This window comes from Tachypleus tridentatus, chromosome 10 (genome assembly GCF_004210375.1).
Source record: "Tachypleus tridentatus isolate NWPU-2018 chromosome 10, ASM421037v1, whole genome shotgun sequence".
Taxonomy (NCBI): Eukaryota; Metazoa; Arthropoda; class Merostomata; order Xiphosura; family Limulidae; genus Tachypleus; species Tachypleus tridentatus.
In genome coordinates this window covers 189,119,322-189,140,277 of record NC_134834.1, presented here as the reverse complement: position 1 = coordinate 189,140,277, position 20,956 = coordinate 189,119,322, and the positions used below count along the sequence as shown (strand labels likewise).

At 34.2% G+C, this 20,956-nt stretch overlaps 1 protein-coding gene and 1 long non-coding RNA gene across 7 annotated transcripts in view; one reads left to right on the top strand and one right to left on the bottom strand.

Annotated features, from left to right (window-relative positions):
* The window catches only part of LOC143227805 (aldo-keto reductase family 1 member C3-like), a 35,847-nt gene extending 30,084 nt beyond the window's left edge, over positions 1 to 5,763 (top strand). For 3 of the 6 annotated variants that reach the window (XM_076459058.1, XM_076459055.1, XM_076459057.1), the window contains 2 exons: positions 2,877 to 2,968; positions 4,009 to 5,763. In XM_076459058.1, the coding sequence (XP_076315173.1) occupies positions 2,877 to 2,968; positions 4,009 to 4,066 (150 nt within the window). In that variant the 3' untranslated portion in view covers positions 4,067 to 5,763. Of the gene's footprint in view, positions 1 to 27; positions 132 to 2,876; positions 2,974 to 4,008 lie in introns of all 6 variants that reach the window. The other 3 variants (XR_013015052.1, XR_013015053.1, XM_076459056.1) reach the window with 3 other exon arrangements.
* Positions 5,764 to 8,887: 3,124 nt separating this feature from the next.
* LOC143227806 (uncharacterized) lies at positions 8,888 to 17,955 on the bottom strand. Its single transcript, XR_013015054.1, has 2 exons — positions 16,695 to 17,955; positions 8,888 to 9,385 (listed from the first exon to the last, which is right to left on the bottom strand). It is a non-coding gene; the product is annotated as an uncharacterized LOC143227806 (long non-coding RNA).
* Between the last annotated feature and the right edge of the window lie 3,001 nt (positions 17,956 to 20,956).

Sequence of the window (20,956 nt, the reverse complement as noted above, 5' to 3'; positions counted from 1 at the left end):
TTTCTGTCTTTTGTGTTATCCTCCTAGTTGACCTAATTACATTATCGGTTGGTAGATCTGATGCTATGAGACGATGTAAATTGTAGATATTCATGTTGAGCGCGTAATATACGTGTTGATTTGTTAAAAAGGTTTGTTTTTATTTTTTGAAAACTTCTGTAATATAACAGTAGAATACATAAATTCAGAAAAGATTTAAATTTGAAATTAATATTTTTTCTTTCATGAGAAATTTTAGAAAACGTTATTGTGTATTTGTTCTTTACTTTAGATCTAATTGCTAAACAAATAGTACTTTAGACCCTCTTATCATACTATTATACGTTAAGCAGCATTTTATTCAATTTTTTTTCAATTGTTTAATGAATATCAAAGTTTTATGACATTGAGTCGGAGACAAAAGCAAAATAAAAGTTATCAAAGATTTAAATGAAGTAGTGTCTCAGATAAGCCTCACGTTACGTTTATGTATTAGGCCTAATGCTTAAATTAGGCCACAATTAGACTTAATGTTACTAACATTAGACTCCAATAATATTTAGTTACTTCTGTATAAGTGTGATCACGTAGTATTTAAGTTACACTTTTAAAGAAATTATTTCTTTAATATTTACATGCTTTGTTACAATATGGATAGAAAAATAAGAATATATAAATGTTTTAAAATATTGTATTATGCACTCGTAATTAAAATACTGAAAAATGTTTCCAATTTCTTTTAGGACGTTTTTAACATTAGAAATAAAGTGTAAACTGTAACTGTTGTGTATAAAAATATTATGAAACAAAAATGTGAGTTTTAATGTAAATAAAATTGTTGTTCATTAACTTAAAGGAATTTTTACACCGTTTTTATAAACACTGCGTTTTTAACGAGCTGTATACTAGTGCTATAAATAATTTAAAATGTGGATTTCGCGATTGTTATAGAACAATAAAATATGTTAAAAATAATTAAAATTTGGAGATCGTGAATTGTTGCAACGTCATATGTATTTTAAACACTAACTGAGAATGTGAGATTGTGAATTGTTGTGGTACAATAAAGTATGTTATGAATAATTAATAATGTGAGATTGTGAATTGTTGTGGTACAATAAAGTATGTTATGAATAATTAATAATGTGAGATTGTGAATTGTTGTGGTACAATAAAGTATGTTATGAATAATTAATAATGTGAGATTGTGAATTGTTGTGGTACAATAAAGTATGTTATGAATAATTAATAATGTGAGATTGTGAATTGTTGTGGTACAATAAAGTATGTTATGAATAATTAATAATGTTAAGATTGTGAATTGTTGTAGTACAATAAAGTATGTTATGAATAATTAACAATGTGGAGATTGTGAATTGTTGTACAATAAAGTATGTTATGAATAATTAATAATGTGGAGATTGTGAATTGTTGTGGTACAATAAAGTATGTTATGAATAATTAATAATGTGGAGATTGTGAATTGTTGTAGTACAATAAAGTATGTTATGAATAATTAATAATGTGGAGGTTGTGAATTGTTGTAGTACAATAAAGTATGTTATGAATAATTAACAATGTGGAGATTGTGAATTGTTATAGTACAATAAAGTATGTTATGAATAATTAATAATGTGGAGATTGTGAATTGTTATAGTACAATAAAGTATGTTATGAATAATTAATAATGTGGAGATTGTGAATTGTTGTACAATAAAGTATGTTATGAATAATTAATAATGTGGAGATTGTGAATTGTTGTGGTACAATAAAGTATGTTATGAGTAATTAATAATGTGGAGATTGTGAATTGTTGTACAATAAAGTATGTTATGAATAATTAATAATGTGGAGATTGTGAATTGTTGTGGTACAATATTGTATGTTATGAGTAATTAATAATGTGGAGATTGTAAATTGTTGTAATACAATAAAGTATGTTATGAATAATTAATAATGTGGAGATTGTGAATTGTTGTAGTACAATAAAGTATGTTATGAATAATTAATAATGTGGAGGTTGTGAATTGTTGTAGTACAATAAAGTATGTTATGAATAATTAACAATGTGGAGATTGTGAATTGTTGTACAATAAAGTATGTTATGAATAATTAATAATGTGGAGATTGTGAATTGTTGTGGTACAATAAAGTATGTTATGAATAATTAATAATGTGGAGATTGTAAATTGTTGTAATACAATAAAGTATGTTATGAATAATTAATAATGTGGAGATTGTGAATTGTTGTAGTACAATAAAGTATGTTATGAATAATTAATAATGTGGAGGTTGTGAATTGTTGTAGTACAATAAAGCATGTTATGAATAATTAACAATGTGGAGATTGTGAATTGTTGTAGTACAATAAAGTATGTTATGAATAATTAATAATGTGGAGGTTGTGAATTGTTGTGGTACAATAAAGTATGTTTTGAATAATTAATAATGTGGAGATTGTGAATTGTTGTAGTACAATAAAGTATGTTATGAATAATTAATAATGTGGAGGTTGTGAATTGTTGTGGTACAATAAAGTATGTTATGAATAATTAATAATGTGGAGATTGTGAATTGTTGTAGTACAATAAAGTATGTTATGAATAATTAAGAATATGGAGATTGTGAATTGTTGTAGTATGTTATGATTTTTAACTTCTGTATGTAAATAAGGTTTTCAATACCTCACATGTCTTTCAATAAAAATTGCTTTCATGTTATCAAAAGAAATATTTAATAATTTAGCACATTATTGTATGTTGGTTTTGTTTTTGTTGTGTTTTTTTTTTCTTCTTGCAGTTCACATAACTATAGAATCTAAGTGTTTTGTTATGTTTAACTTCACTTCAGATGACCAAGCATGAACAAATTTATGAAACAAGTTTTGCTATTTTTAGATATTTAATTTCAATCTGTCAAAGGAAGATATGGAAGTGATAGATTGCATGGATCAAAATAATCATTTATTCATTGGAAGTTCTTTTTCAAGGTAAGGTAATATTATTTCCTCTTAATTTTTCATCATTATAAAATAACATTAATATTTACTAGCAAATCTTTCTATAATATTGAGCTGCACAATGGATAAAATACAATATTCAAATACTATTCTGAAACTAGTTGAAACTGAACGTGATGAAAGTGTTTGCAGAATAAACAGAAAAAAGTAGAATTTTTAAACCCTCTGCTGTTTATTTTCAGGTAATTTAAATTTTGATATTTAATATCTCTTAAGCCCATTAAAATCATAATTATTGTTGTTACTGTTCAATAGAATTGGCTGTGCGGTATTCTCAGCTGCACTAATTTACCCTAAAAATAGTCAAGTAGGATATGCAGAATAACCAGGTTTAATAGAAAATATTAGGCAGATCTAACTTGTATTCAATGACGTGGGTTGAGTTGTGAATAATAAAAGTGACTGAGCAGTGTGTGACAATGTGAAACTCTCTTTATTCAAAATAAGCAAACTGATGAATGTGACTGTCACTGTTACCAGAGTTTTGGGAGAAGTAAATATCTCAATGTCTCTACAATGAACTGTTTCAAAAAACTTCTGTTTTAGACTGAGAAAACATGGCATTATGTATACAGAACACTATGCAATGTTTCCCTAGAGCATGTTTGCTACCCATGTTACTGTTTCTTATTGTTATCCAAACATAAGGGAATTTGAATGAAAAGATCCATGTTTACTTTCACATTGTTTGGTCTCCTTTACAGAAATCTTTTCCATGAGGTATCACATGAGAATTGCATGTGATATCCTAGGTAAATGACCCAGTTCAATAGGTAGCTGAGCAAAAAGAAGGTAGCTAGTTTTTTCTTTGACTAATGTATTGTAGTTAAAATTACATACTCTTTTATGTATAATTTATTTTTTAAATTTCAAACTAAATGAATGGGTAGGTAACACATGTGTCAGCATACTATGACTGTAGTTAACTTCAATATATAGATATTTTTTCATCAATACCATTGTTCCTGAAAGTGTAGAAGATGTTTCAGCATTACATTTTAACTTTGTAGGAAACAAGAAAGAAGTCTGACTCGAACTTCCAGTATTTTTATGGAATCCTGCATATGAATAATCTGGCTTTGTAAATACAGACAAGTTGATTCAGTGAGGATACCAAAGTCTAACATTTTGAAGATATTACAACAAATCCCACACAGAAATATTTAATATTCATTTCTTATCAAAGCAATCCATCAACACAAATCAGATCTGAAATCATATATGAGCATAACTAATTAAGAGTAATGCTAAGCTAAAACCATTTTTATTTTAATGATTAGAATGCATTATTTCATCAGTTGGGTACTCTTGCTGCTGACAAAAATTTGAAGAAACAGAATAGCTGACTGGAGTTTTTGTGAAACAGAGATAGCAAAGTTTATGTTATGAACAGCTGAGAACTGCTCTGCCCACCTATGTTACTTCCTAACAAATACCACACTAGGTTCAGTTGATGAGTTCAGTTTCCAGATACATCACCTCCTAACATTTACCATACTAGAATCAGTTGAGAAGTTCCATTTCCAGTTATATTACCTCCCAACAATCACCACACTAGGATGAGTTGAGAAGTTCAATTTCCAGATACATTACCTCCCAACAATTACCACACTAGGATCAGTTAAGAAGTTCAGTTTCCAGTTATATAATCTCCCAACAATTACCACACTAGGATCAGTTGAGAAGTTCAGTTTCCAGATACATTACCTCCCAACAATTACCACACTAGGATCAGTTGAGAAGTTCAGTTTCCAGATACATTACCTCCCATCAATTACCACACTATGATCAGTTAAAAAGTTCAGTTTCCAGTTATATTACCTCCCAACTATTACCACACTAGGATAAGTTGAGAAGCTTCATATCAAGTTATATTACCTCCCAACAATTACCACACTAGGATAAGTTGAGAACTTCACCATCCAGATATATCAGTTACCATAATCTTTGTTATATTTTTCAACAAGTAGTTTAACGTGTTATTGGGTGTATTAAAGTTGTATTACCTACTTTTCTTAAATAATTTGGTGTATTTGTTGTTATAGTCATTTCGACACGTGTGTGTCGACATTATCAGATCTAACATATTAAATGCTTTGATTTGTTTATTGTAAATACAATGGTAGAATATAATAAGGGTTAAGAGTTACTCAGTAGGATATGAAACTTTTCTTCACAGTCCGTGACACGAGTGTAAGGTGAATGATAAATTAATAAAAATATTAAAAGTTTATCTGTTGCAGCTGCTAACTTTCGACTTCCCTCGGTTGCTGGCATTAGGCTAACCGAGAAAAAATAAATAAGTAAACGGATATAAGACTCCAACGTAGCGTAATCGCTCAGAGTAACTTCACTTGTTTATGAATATTCATAGAAAACCCCTGTTGGAACATGTGCCTTAAAATTAATTCCTGTAAGAGGTTCGTGTAATATATACTCAAAATTACTGCTTTCGCTTCTACGCTTGACCGAACCAAATGTAATCTCGTTGACAAACATTGAACTTCATCGCTTGAGAAGTTGTTGTAGTGGAAATTTGTTTTCACTCTCTTGCTATGCTAGTTCAGCCTTTTACTAATTTTACGTTCTCTCTATCACGTAACGTTGTTCGTGTAGTTATAACGTCACAGGAAAGGATGCCCTCTATGTATAGGTATTGTTACTATTATTGTATTAAATTAACGTAATTTTTACTGTTTGTTTTTAGTTCAAGCACAAAGCTACACAATGGGCTATCAATGCTCTACCCACCATTGGTTTCAAAACCCGATTTCTAGCGTTGTAAGTACGCAGACTTAACCGCTGTACTACTCGTAATCTCCCTCTCACGGTTTTGCCCTACTAAAACTGCTGTCTTCATATACTTCGTTATCGAATGTCTCAGATGATTACGTGTTTAAACGATAAAGGTGGACATACAAAAGTTTAAAAAATAAGTACATTTTAAGTGATCGTAATTTCAAACCAGTGTCAAAGAAAATCGCATTAGAGAACCAGAAATGTTGTTCCCTACGAACAACTAAGGTGAAAACCATGGTATAAAAATATATCAACATATAATAACTGAAAGTACTAAAATACTTTCAGCAAAATAATATTGTTAAGTAAAACAATATTTTAAAGGAAATACATTATAAATAAACTAAACATAGGACAGTTTTTTAACTTCGCGCAAAGCTACACGAGGGCTATCTGCGCTAGCCGTCCCAAATTTAGCAGTGTAAGACTAGAGGGAAAGCAGGTAGTCATTACCACCCACCACCAACTCTTGGGCTACTCTTTTAGCAACTAATAGTGGGATTGACTGTGACATAATAACACCCCCATTGTTGACAGAGCGAACATGTTTGGTTTGATAGGGATTCGAACCCGCCATCTTCAGATGGTGACTCAAGCTCTTTAACCATTTAGCCATCCAGGGCCAACATAGCATAAAAATACAAAATCAAACACACTGCTTCGATTAACGCAAAAAACTACTTCGTTAGGGCAGTTTTTCATTATTTTTTAATTGACAGTTATTTTGTTGAATATTTAAATCTTGTACTTGTCCCTAGGTCTTCGTCTTTCCAGTTGATAGCACTTTTTGAGTTGTGTTTACTTACACCATCAGCACTTTCAGTTTGTTCTAACCGTGCGTGAATTTGTAAAATTACGACGTCACGATTCTAAAGTCTATGTTAAAAAGTGTATGAACTTAATGGAAAGACAAAATGATTTCCTCAGCCCGATCGATCCTATTAGATGTATTTAATAGTCGCATTCTTCACTGGTATTTGTAACCGACAGTAAAATTCGCCACTTCATGGAGAAGCCATTTTAAGTTAATTCGGTAATGTCACGAAGCGCGTATAATAAACGATATTTCGTTTTTGAACTACTTGAACGCGGATTTTGTTAGGTGATAAGATGAACCAATAAAGGTCGATGTCTTGGGAAATACTGTTGTGGAGAGAGTTTTACAAGAGTTGTCTTCGTTCCTTGAATAATAATATAAACTATCACAGATTTCAGTTCACGCCAACGTAAAATACGTCATTCTTAAGTTTCTGATGTGATCGGAGAAATGTTCATTTGTGTACATTCCAAATGTCATTTGTTCGTGTGAACATTATGTTGTGGGGTTAATACTAACATAAAGGAATTTTGTTTTCGAATTAAATCTTTGAACAGGGTCCTTACTTTAACTTGACTGATCAACACTTTACTTGACAAAATGTTAATTTGAATCTGAGGAGTAGAGAGAGACTAGAGGCATTGAATAAAGCAGTTTATTTCGATAAACGTGTTTAATGTTCTCTACCTTACGTGTATTACTTGTCAATGAATTTTGAAATCGACTTAATTAATTGGCTTTGTTTGTTTGTTTGTTTTTTAATTTCGCGCAGAGCTACTCGAGGGCTATCTGCGCTAGCCGTTCCTAATTTAGCAGTGCAAGACTAGAGGGAAGGCTGCTAGTCATCGCCACTTACCGCCAACCTTTAGCTACTCTTTTATCAACGAATAGTGGGATTAACCGTTACGTTATAACGCTCCCACGGCTTAAATGGCGAGCATGTTCGGTGCGACGGGGATGCGAACCCGCCATCTTCAGAATGCGACGCGAGCGCTTTAACCATTTGGTCATCCCTGGCCAACATAGGATAAAAATATACTTGTATGTGTCCGTTCAAATCAAACAAACTGCTTCGATTAACGCATTGGTATGACGGGGATTCGAACCCGCGCCCCTCAGCTTACGAGTCGCGTGCCTTAACCAACTGGCCATGCCGGGCTAATTAGTTTTTCTTTAAAGTCCACCGTACCACTTTAGTTATAGACTTTAAATTGAACTTTAGGTTTCAGGCATGTTTGTCATAAACATTGCGGCGTTTTAGAAAGCCATGATTTGAAATTCAATAAGAATGAATTATAATATTGTCTTGTAGACAGGTTTCAGAGGTTAATTGTTTACTCAAGTTTTACTACATAAAATATGATTTTATTGCAGTAAGTAAACTGAAAAGGAAACCTTCTAATGAAACATTGTTAAACATCTCCGTGTAACTTTGTTTAAAAAATATATATTTACATAACTTCAAAGGAATTCATTGTTTACCATCATAATTTCAATAAAACTGATTTTAAATAAGAGATTGTCACTTGGCTATTTGTTATAGAAAATAATATTTTGATATATCCTTATATTAGCTTACCCTTAACAGTTCATAAGATTATTTGAAACTTTCAGCTTATTGTGTCCAGAAACTAGGTTTTTATTTTCGACGTTTTTAAAATTTTATATAATACAAACAAAATCCATTTCATCGTGTCTTCCAGTTTTCCTAAACTTTGTAATAAACATCACATGAAATATTCATTTTCCAGAACATGACAAACATACATTAAAAATGTTTTTTTTTTTCCTAGTTGTCACTTTCACTGATCTTAAAATATCAGTGACTACTTTGAAACATAAAACTTTCCGTTTTGTTTCCGTACTACTTTCAAGAAGTTCTAGCTGCCAATTCTTAAACGTGTTTTACAGAAAGTGAATTTTTAGCTTAAAAATGAAAGAAAATATTTACAAACAAAACAGATATTTCAAGTATTGATTTTAATTCATTCATGTTTTCGGATTTTAAATGTTGTTGAGATAATTACGTAAGAGGAAAATTTGCTTAATGAATATTTAACAAAATTAACCTGGTCTACAAAGAGAAAGTTTTTGTTATATGTTTTAAAATAATTCTGTTAATTCGCCATCTGAATTGTTTTATAAGATATGTTTTAAGTGGTATTGCTAAAATATGTGTTTTATGGTCTTTATCAAAGCATCTTTCACTTTAGTCCATTTAAACGTATTGTTGCGCCATCTATCGGTGCTAGAGGAGACTCCTGTAGCCTTGGTTGCTGTCACCTATTTTAATTTTATTGAGAGTAGTAAGATTAAATTTCTAATAAAATAAAAAAATATTATTAAAATACCGTACGATGGCGTTATTAAAAATATATGATAGTGCGATTATAATGTCCACTTTTGTCACAAATTTGATTATTTTTTTAAACCTCGGATAGCTTCTAAGTGATTTTCTCTATGCCACTGTGATGACGTAAACGTTTCAAATACTTCTGGAAAACGTGAGCATTGTGATTAAACAGTCCGATATTGTTGCAATCTGGATCCACGAGTTTTCGACCTTTATTTCTTATACAGCGTAATGCACATCGATGTCCGTTATATAATCCCGGTTCCCAAGTCGTTACACACATCGCACAGTTGTGGATACAAAGGTAGAGCTTACCGCGCATGCCCGTCGGCGTTCCATTCTTCGTGGCACTACATTCTGGGAGAAACGTTATTAATCCACTGGCGATATACAAAACAAAGTAGGTAAATCTGAAATCCTAAAAAAAGAGAGAGAGAAATTGGATATGTTAATATAAAAAGTCAAAATGTATCCTTTACGTTGTTCTCGTAATAAATAATATAAACACAACTCTTGTTTAACATAAAAGACATTACGTCACGTGCTTGACTTTTTCCAAAATACGAGATTATTAAAACCATATAATCTACAGATAATTCCACAAGAGTAACTTCTGTTACATTTCTCATTTCAATATGGTCGTGAGATAACGTTAACTTTCTCAGTCATAAATTAGGATTTGTTTGTTATTTTGTCACTATATTAAAATAATACACTTTTCAGGTTATAATAATCGAAATACACAAACTGTGTGTTATCATGACTATATTCCAAGCGTAAGATGTCGAGTTTTTAAGGAACTTTTTGTGGCCCCTTTCAACCCCCATTTTGGAACGGTATAACGTATGATCTTGTAGTCCCCCGCTAGTAGAGCAGTATGTCTCTGGATTTATAACACTAAAATCAGGGGCTCGATTCCCCTCAGCAGATAGCCCGATGTGGCTTTGCTAGAAGAAAACACACATATGATCTGGATGACGTTCTTTTAAGACAACTTATAAGTTATGTCTGAATTTTAAGTTAAACCTGAGAGAATATGAAACTTAGAAAACTACTTTTATAACCTCGCTTCAACCTGCAGAAGCTGCTTTAGAATCCGATGTTTATAACATTGGTACACAATATTATGTTTTATCACAGTTCTCTTTTATGTTCACGTAAAGTTCACATCTGGCAGACTCATTACTTCATTAACGTGTCTATTGTTAAGTTCACGTGGGTTTCATTTCTGGTGCAGCTAAAACTTTACAAGCCTGTCAATAGTTTATTTACACGTAGAGTTTACTTGTGGTATAACCAGAACTTTACAATTCTGTCAATAGTTTATTTACATGTGAAGTTCGCTTGAGGTATAGTCAGAACTTTACAAGCCTGTCAATAGTTTATTTACACGTAGAGTTTACTTGTGGTATAGCTAAAACTTTACAAGCCTGTCAATAGTTTATTTATACACACAGTTTACTTGTGGTATAGCTAAAACTATACAAGCCTGTCAATAGTTTATTTACACACACAGTTTACTTGTGGTATAGTCAGAACTTTACATGGCTGTCAATAGTTTATTTACACACACAGTTTACTTGTGGTATAACCAGAACCTTACAAGCCTGTCAATAGTTTATTTACACGTAGAGTTTACTTGTGGTATAGCCAGAACTTTACAAGCCTGTCAATAGTTTATTTACACGTAGAGTTTACTTGTGGTATAGCCAGAACTTTACAAGCCTGTCAATAGTTTATTTACACGTAGGGTTTACTTGTGGTATAGCCAGAACTTTACAAGCCTGTCAATAGTTTATTTACACGTAGAGTTTACTTGTGGTATAGCTAAAACTTTACAAGCCTGTCAATAGTTTATTTACACGTAGAGTTTACTTCTGGTATAGTCAGAACTTTACATGGCTGTCAATAGCTTGTTCTCACATATTTTCTAAACATCCACACATAACGTAGTAGCTCAGCAGAACGTCTACAAGCTTTCGATGCCTTTGATTACGTGGGTTTGTACTCAACAACAGTTAAAGATTCCAGCACCTATTAATATCTGAAAGCCTCTAAACGGGTCACTTCTACATGTCTCTCAACTCAATACATTCAGTGAAGTCAAGTCCAGGAAAAGTTAGTTTAATTAGCCCTTGTGTGGATTTGTGCGAAACACGGTTTAAGATAGGTTGAATGAACAGGAAAACAAGTGTGAAAAACCACTGGTTTATTATTTATCAAACAACAAACGTGCACGTATTTAGATGGATCTATCAAACGCAAACAACGACGAGAGATTTTCTCTAATTAAACATTTTCTGTTTTCTGGATAATCAGTAACGCTATGTTCGAACAGCATGTTTATTTTAGTTACAAAAACAATTGTGTTTAGCAATTAAAACGACTCTCTAAAAACACACATCAAAACCAAAACTAAAATATAGATCACGTAAGCTTCAATCTAAGAGCGTTTGTTTGTTTATTTGAATTTCGCGGAAAGCTACACTAGGGCTATCTGTACCTAACTTAGCAGTGTAAGACTAGAGGGAAGACAGCTAGTTATTACTATCCACCTCCAATTCTTGGGCTACTCTTTTACCAACAAAGAGTGGGATTGACCGTCACATTATAACATTCCCACTGCTGAAAGGGCGAGCACGTTTGGTGCTACGGGGATTCGAACCCACGACCCTCAGCGTACGAGTCGAACGCCTTAACTTACCTGGCCATGGAAGAGCGAAACGGCAGAAGTATTATGACCCTGATGTTGGAAGGGTCAGTGTGTGGTTATGTTGTTGTTTCGGAAATGGGTGAAAAACAACAACGAGTATCCGTTTTCCTTGTTTTGAACAGATAAACGAAGCTATAATAAATTGTGAATGTTTCTATTATAACACACTTATATCCGCTATATTGCAAAGGATGTTTTTATGCAGCAAAAAAGATGCTAACCATTGGATTTTCTAGAAGAATAAAAAAATTCTTGTGATAAGACAGCTTTACTAATGTAAAATAAACCATCAGAGGCTGAGGTTATGGGTTGTTTATAGTGTAAAAAATAACGTTAAGAATTTTTGTAAACATTGTTCCTTTAACAATTATCACGTCAGCATATTGGTTCGTTTTATGTAGGGGGGGATTGTGTTTAATTGTACGTGATTTTTATTTTTATTTTAGTGGCGCAATGGGCTTCAACCGCTAGAAACCGGGTTTCAATGCCCGTAGTGCGCAAAGCACAACAGATAACCCTTTATGTAACTTTGTGCTTAGCTACAATCAAACGAGCCTCCTTATATTGCCCTACAATGGTCCATCAGTATGTCTGCGGACTCACGCCTCTAAAATCTGTTTGGATACCCGTGGTGGGCAGAGCACAGATAGCCCATTATGTAGCTTTGTGTTTAATTATAAACAAAATAAATGATTTGCCTTTCTGGTAGTCCCCCCGCTGGTGCAGCCGTAAGTCTACGAATTTACAACGCTAAAATCAGAGGTTTGATTCCCTTCGGTGGACTCACCAGATAGTCCGATGTGGCTTGCTGTAAGAAAACACCTTTCTGGTGAAGGATTGATGGTCGCGTTATCTATATTATAACGAGAAAGTTTTTCGACTTTTGTTTTTGGTAATTTGTTGAATCAGGAAAATATACTGTTTGTCAACAGAGTATGATATACCATTCAGACCGTAAGAAAAACCTTCATTAATTATATCTTAAATCACACACACAGAGGTAATTCAGCTTTTTAATAAAACAATCTCATTATCATGAATTTCTTTATGAGATTGTTTTATTAAAAGGCTGAATTTCCTCTCTCTTTGCAAAATAAACCAATTAACGTAAAATTATTTTGATTGGTTCATTTTGCAAAGCCACAAAAGTGCTATCTGCACTGGACGTCCTTCACTATGTACTGATAGATTAGAGAAAAGGTAGCCAGTCAACAGCACCCACCAGCAAGGTTTGAACAATACTGTTTAACAAGGCTGCATAGTAATAAAAGAGGATATAGTAAGGGAATGCCTTTATATGTCCCTCGCTGGTACAGCGGTAAGTCTGCGGATTTACCACTCTAAAATCAGGGGTTCGATTTCCCTCGGTGGACTCAGCAGATAGCCTAATGTGACTTTGCTATAAGAAAGACACACACATGCACACGACTTTATATATAGAGAATACTTCAATTTCTACAGTACTGTTATCCTTCACCATGTACTGATAGATTAAAGGAAAAATAGCAAGTCAACAGCACCCACCGCCAACTTTGGAACAACTCCTGTCTCAAAATGTGGAGCACGATGTGTTTTTTTTTTGTGGGGAGTGGCGCTGGGGAGGACAAGTGATGCAAATCATAGACGACCTTTGGATCCACAATCTGGCGCCCCCTGATGGCTTAGTAGAAAGTCTGAAAACTTATACAGCTGAAAGTCGAGTTTCGATACTCGTGGTGGGTAGAACACAGTTAGCCAGTTAATTGTGGAGCTTTGCGCTTAACAACAAAATGACCACCCAATCACAGCGCAGATGAATGGAACATCTTCGGAAAGTAAACCTCCGGAAACCGCGTTCGTAATGAAAATAAACGTAACCCTTTGATCACAAATGTTCTCGGCACGTTATCAGCTACGTTTTGGATAACTCGTGGCCTGATTTCTCTGTGTATATATCCATAACCTACTTTAAACAGTTCTGTTTTGTCTTCCGGCATTTCTTGTTAACAACTTCCGTACAGTTGTGGGCGTGAATCGAGAGCTGTTTTTCACAAAATCGTTTTTTTTCCAGATGATTTTATTTTATTTTTTCTTACACTGTAAACTTAGCAGTATTCACGTTCGACATGTACAATTCGAAGGTGAATGTCATTACGATAAGAGCTACACATCGGGCTAGCTGTGCTCTGCGCACCACAGGTATCGAACACCGATATTTCGAGTTATAAACTCTCAGTCGAATGTTTGTTTCCTTTTTTTTTGTTGTTGTTGAGCGCAAAGTTACACAACGGACTATCTGTACTCTACACATTACAGGTATTAATACTGAATATTTAAGGTTATAAACCCTCAGTTGAATTTTGTCTTTTTGTTTTTAACTGCAAAACTACGTAACTGGCTCTGTGTACTTATCGAAATCCGATATGTAGGATTAAAAATCCTCATTTGAATGTTTGTTGTTTCGTTGTTGAGCGTAAAACCGCACAGTTCCTTGTCTATTCTCTGCCGACTGACTGTAAGTGTTGAAATCCAGCTTTTAGTGTTTAAGCCTTCATACCACTGATGCACCAGGATTCGAAACCCGGATTCTAGCGTTGTAAGTCCGCATACATACCGCTGTGCCATTGGAGACATAAATGTCTCCATGTAGAGGAAATACCTCAGTTTCTATAGTGCTGTTATACAGGGTTAACAAAATTATTTATTAAGGTAATTCTTGGGCACTCTGTATATATGAAAATCATTTCCATCTTGCAACGCAAGATGAGATATTATGTTGACACCTTCGTCATTCTCTGGTCAGTGTTTAGAACCGATAGTGTATGAGAGTTAGGTTCCTTTCTCCTTGACATTGTGTTGGCCAGCTGACATTTAGATTTGGTTCTTACACTTTCAGCACAAACATCTTTTCTTTACTAAGGCCCGGCATGGCCAGGTGGGTTAAGGTGTTCAACTCGTAATCCGAGGGTCGTGGGTTCGAATCCCCGTTGCACCAAACATGCTCGTCCTTTCAACCGTGGGGGCGTTATAATGTCACAGTCAATCCCACTGTTCGTTGGTAAAAGAGTAGCCCAAGAGTTGGCGGCGGGTGGTGATGACTGGCTGCTTTCCCTCTAGTCTTACACTGCAAAATAAGGGACGGCTAGCGCAGATAGCCCTGGTGTATCTTTGCGCGAAATTCAAAAACAAACCTTTCTCTACTGGTTTAAGGATGTTGTACGATTCGTCCAAGACAAACTACAGTCTTTGCGGAATTTTTATTTTTCTCGCCAGTGATTTAATTTTAATCACGTTAAACTTAACCTTAACTTGGCTTAACTTCATTTCAGCTATGCCCGTGGATATTGTGTTAGCGTTTGGTTTGTTTTGAATTTCACGCAAAGCTACTCCCGGGCTATCTCTGCTAATTTTCCCTAACATAATAACGCCTTCAAAAACTGAAAAGGCGAATGTGAGGGATGACGGGTTTACGAAATGTTTGATTAAACCTGTTTATCCTACCAGTCACGACTTTCATGAAATAGTTATGTTACTGATTTTCTGGGAACTTGATTCTTATAAAAAAAGACCCGTGAATTTTCCACAAATTAAAATAAATAAGAAATGGTTTTCTTCAACGAACTATAAAAACCGGTGTTAAGAAAACAATAGCGAAATACATTAGACACTATGACGTGAACTATTCTAGACAGTCAGGTTTCAAGTTCCCACAAAAATTAAAACAAAGTAACCTAAAGTACTGCAAAGTAGAAGACGTACGAACTATTGTGACATTCTAAAGCACGTGAACTCTTGTTCCATTATAGAGCAGGTGCACTCTTGCTACATTGTAGAACATGTTAAGGCTTTTGATTTTCTACTCTTATGTTTTATTGTTTTATAATTTTGTGCAAAGCTTCAGAATGGTTACCTATTTTAGTTGTCCCTAACTTATCAGTGTAAGACTAGAGGGAAGACAGCCAGTCATCAACATCCACCTCCATCTCCTGGGCTACTCCTTTACCAATGAATATAAGGATCGACTGTCACATTATAACGCCCTCGCGGCTGAAAGGGCGAGCATGTTTTGTGTGACGGGGATTCGAACCCGCGACCTTAACAATCTACCCATGCCGTCGTTATATTGGATATCGATCTCATAAATTGCTTTTATTGTTTAGTTGAAATCTTTATTAATAATTTTAATTGTTTTTTTTTATTTATTATAAAGTACCGCGTTACGGTACAAGTAATAGGGTTCAGAAAAAGTTAAACAAACTGTTAGTTTCGTATCACAAGAAGGCTACCTTCTAGCGGTAAACGCTGTAAACTTGTGTGACATCATGGCGTCATACGGGGACTTTGTGAGGTCAATTCGTGTGAAAAAAATCCATCCAAAACACTAGATACGTTTATACTTTCGTAATGAAATAGATATTCAAACAATATTAAAATAATAATTTTTAACAAATTGTACGAGGGCGGGTTCGTGTACGTTGATCATAATACATATATCTGACCTGTGATGACGAGAAAGTTTCAATACCCAGTCTTGAGATACATTTGTATATCTGACCCAACAGGAACATATAAAAGAGAAAGAACTTATTTATTAGTCCATCCCTCTCAGTGGTACAGCAGCAGCAAATCTGTAGGCTTCTAATTCTAAAAACAGAGTTTCGATACCCTTGGTGGGCACATCACAGATATCACAATATTTTGCTTTGTGATTGTATAGAAACAAACGTATTCACTAGATAATACATATGTTAATGACTTATGACACTAAAATCCAAGATCCACATCCCCGCGGTGACCACGTCCAGACAACCCATAGCGTATTTATGCACAGAGAAATTACAACAATAACTCCTGTATATAATTTTAAAAAATACACATCTTATTAGTATTTTACCTAAAAAATATTAATGTTTTATTTTATTTAAAGTCAAGTATTATACTGTTATCGCTGTTTAGGTCGTGGACGTTCATGAGTAGTGACATCTGCTAACACTTAAAACTAATTCTTCAAATCAGAAAACAAAAACCAACTTACCATTGCGAAGTCGTTGCTGTGCTCAGTAATACGTAAATTAGGGTGATTGTGAATTAGCTTTGGCTCAGTTTGTAGACCAGCTTAATCTACTACATTAAGGCTTAACACTCCCACAGCTTCACACAGTTTGGAATCAGACCAATTAGTTGGAAGTCGCAGAGGAAGAAGGAGAGACTCAAACCACGTAAGCTGCAGATCGAGAAAACCTAAACCAGCTACCGGTTTTATTCCCGCTTGCAGAGGAATGGCAGCGAAAAGTTTCTGACATGACTGAGTTTTTCAAGGCTGGACTTCCATGATCCGCGAGGAGAACAAGTTGTTACGATACCAAGTTAGGAGGGATTTTCCCGCCATGGAGGTCATGACCAGAACTTTGCCATTGCTGTTATACAGTGTAGAGATTTCCTTATATGACTCAGATTTAGGCCTATACCGTACCTGACTTCGTTTGTTACCGTTTAGTACATCTTTCATTCTAGTTAGCTAGAAAACAATGTTCCTGTTGTTGTCGTTTATTCAGTAAAATATCGTGGATCTGTTGTTGTCAACTCAATAAAATTTTGCAAATTTTTATAAAATATTATGGATCTGTTGTGATCTTTGTTGTTTATTCATTAAAATATTGCAATTTTTAATTAAAGATCGTGGATTGATTGTTGTTATATTTATTGTTTATTCGATAAAATATTGCAACTTCTCATTAAAGATCGTGGATTTACAAGAACATTTAATGCGCAATAACGTTTGGTGGGTTCTGAAAAAAGGATTTTTTGATGTTAACAACGGCCATTAGCATGGGTTAGTAAATCTGTTTTTGTTGTTGATTTCCCGTGCACATGTTTAGACCATATCTAACCACAGTTATCTTCATATTATACTGATCTAATGCAAGTTTCCTAATCATAATTCAGGAAAAGATTTTGGTGCACAATGTATTTGAATAATTCCTGTCTTGTAATGCTAAAATCCAGGTTTATATTCCTCACGGTGGACGCGACAGTGAACTTATCGTGGCTTTGCTATAAAATAAAGTCTTACAAGAGTGTCTTACATTTTCTTCACATAAGGGAAGAAGCCTTCAAAATCAAAACAGATTAACAAAGTGATAAACTTATAAAATTAAAGTGTGGTTGAACTTGGTTAACTGAACGTAGCATAACCATATTAAACTCTCAACTAGTAAGTTATTACAAATTAATTACGATAACTTCCACCTCGTGGCTCAACGATAACTTCGAAGCTTATAATGCTAAAATTCATAATTTATATCAGTGAAGATTACCTGTATTAAATATGTTGATAATTTAGAAAACTGGTTAGAAAAAAAACGACAAAGTTTAAGCTTTTTTTCTCAGGCTTATGAAGCGTTTTTTTGTTGTTAGATAGGTATTTAAAATTAGTAAATAAATGTTTGTTTCCTTGTTCTATCACAGAGTTATATAGTGGGCTATCTGCGCTGTACCCACTACGGGAATCGAACCCGTAATTACAAAGTTATAAACTCTTCAAGCTTCACGCTGAGCCACAAGCAGATCAGTAAAACAATATCCCTTTGTGTTTTCTTTCTTTAAATATAATATAATAAGAAAACAAAGAGTGTAGATCAGTGGAATAACAATTGATTGCACAGCGGATAATCGAACCTCATATTTTAGGTCGCTTAAAATATATGATATTTGATAAAATATATTGTAATAACTTTCTGCTTTGTTTGTCATTTTATAAGTGTATCTAAAATAATTATGCTTGTTTTACGTGATTGTATTTTCATAACTGCTTGGAAAAAGTGGTGAAAGACATTATTTTTCTTTCTTTCTTTTAAGTCGTAAAACAGTCATTTGAGATAAGTTAATACTATTTAATTTTATTCCTGACCCGGCATGGCCAAGCGTGTTAAGGCGTGCGACTCGTAATCTGAGGGTCGCGGGCTCGCATCCCCGTCGCGCCAAACATGCTCGCTCTTTCAGCCGTGAGGGCGTTATAATGAGACGGTCAATCCCACTATTCGTTAGTAAAAGAGTAGCCCAAGAGTTGGCGGTGGGCGGTGATGACTAGCTGCCTTCTCTCTAGTCTTACACTGTTAAATTAGGGACGGCTAGCACAGATAGCCCTCGAGTAGCTTTGTGCGAAATTCAAAAACAAACAAAACTTTATTCCGTTTATTTCGGTTTCCCACCGTCAGGGGGAAAATTATTCTAACGTGTCTGTTTCATTGTTGATTTCATTTACCTAATCCACCCGGCAGGACGCTACTGTGGTGGCTGAGCTTAATTACCATGACACCATTAGAAATTTGTATTAGTAAATCATAACCTGAATGAATTAATCATTAAACGCTTGTAGCACACATACACTATTTTGTGGTAGCAGTAAAACTACTGTGTAAAGGGATGTCGCGTTGACAATCGATTAATTCACGAGAGGTTTCTTGGAGAAGAGACATGTATTTATTATGACCCTTCTTAATAACGAAGGTTACAAAAACACATTAAAACTTACATTCTTATCAATCTTTGATTGTAACTGTTTCCGGCCTTCTGATACATTAGGCATTACTTTAGTTCTGTAAAAAAACATTATTATGAATAATTTATTGACTTAATATAATGTAATTATGTAATATAATATAATAGTATAATGTAAATATATGATATAATAATATAATGTAATTATATTAAGACAGTTTTCAGCGGATAAAAAGTCGTAGTTACAATTAACATGACCTCAGTTCCTGCTGTAGAAATATAGACGTCGCTAAGTTATCGGTTTAATATCCGCATTGCATACAGTATATTACGTTGTGTTCCAAGATCTGTTTGTCTGGTTTAATGGTAAGACTTATCGTTTGTAAACACACACACACACACACACACATGTAAAAAGTTACTAATATTCATGGCGGCAAGTCCGTGGGCGTATACGTTTAAAAACGTGATTCAATAACTGTGATGGACACGGTGAAGATAACTTTTTGTGTAGTTTTGTGCTTAAGAAAAAAAACATTTTTTTTTATAATTGTAAACTTAAAGTGTTATTCTATCTTAACTTTAAACTGGACAATTTTCCAGATTTGTTTAAGCACGAAAAGCAATGTTACTCACCTGCTACCCGTAACAACCATCTATCCAAGTTATGTTTATTAACTTTGAGCTTAATAGATATTGCTTATAGAAATAGGGTTAAAAAATCTATGGAAATATGTGCAGCGTTGGATGATTTTGTTCATTTAAACGTATTTTTTCAAAGTTTTATAGCTTTGTTTAAATAACAACAGAAACTCGCGCAGGAATTTAAAACGTGGGTCCTGAAACAGAGGAAATCTAAATGGGTTTCAAAGACCTCTTTTTTTTTTTTCCTTCTAAATAAACTACTCATGAGTGTATTTCGAAAACAAAAGTCATATACATGTTCCAAAAACATTGACGATCTCAAATGGATTAAACTTTGTGGTTTCCGGGGACTATGGAATCCTCTCTTCCTTTCCCTTGCGCGCGCCAGTGAAAAAACCTCCAGGTTTTTTGGTGACTCAAGGACCAATCTACTTAGCTTCATAAGCTATTGAAGTTGTTAACCTTGCTGAATTGTTGTCAGAACGTTAGTACTTGAACCAATATCTGACCGGGCCAAGGCCGACTGGCTGTGAACATGTGTTCGTCTTATCAGACCACTAGCTCAGAGAAGCAACAAATTATTTAAATGTTTATAAGCCTTCAGATGAGGCCTTCCAACTGTTGATATTGACGTTTCGCGATTAAAATGTCCTCTGCTTCCGCTAATAAATCTCTTGGTGGGAGAAAAATCGGGTCAAGGTACAGATCTCTCATGGTACACATCCAAGCCTGATCATTCTGATTGAAAGTGGTGAATATGGAAATTTCATTCCGTTTTTCTCAGCTTTATATCTTACACACTTGGTTCGAAGTGATAAGTTGTGGCTTGATAAAGTCTTTGCGCGCGAACACTCAAAGATTTCGTTCGTATTTCCATGTCAGACGTTGAATTTTGCTTTATTTCGAATTTCGCTCAAAGCTACACAAGAGCTATCTGCGCTAGCCGTCCCTAATTTGGCAGTGTAAGACTAGAAGTAATGCAGCTAGTCATCACCACCCACCGCCAATTCTTAGGCTAATCTTTTGCCAACGAATATTGGGATTGACCGTAACATTATAACACACCCACGGCTGAAAGGGCGAGCACAGTTTGGTGTGATAGAGATTCGAACCTGCGACCCTCAGATTACGAGGCGAGTACCTTAACCACCT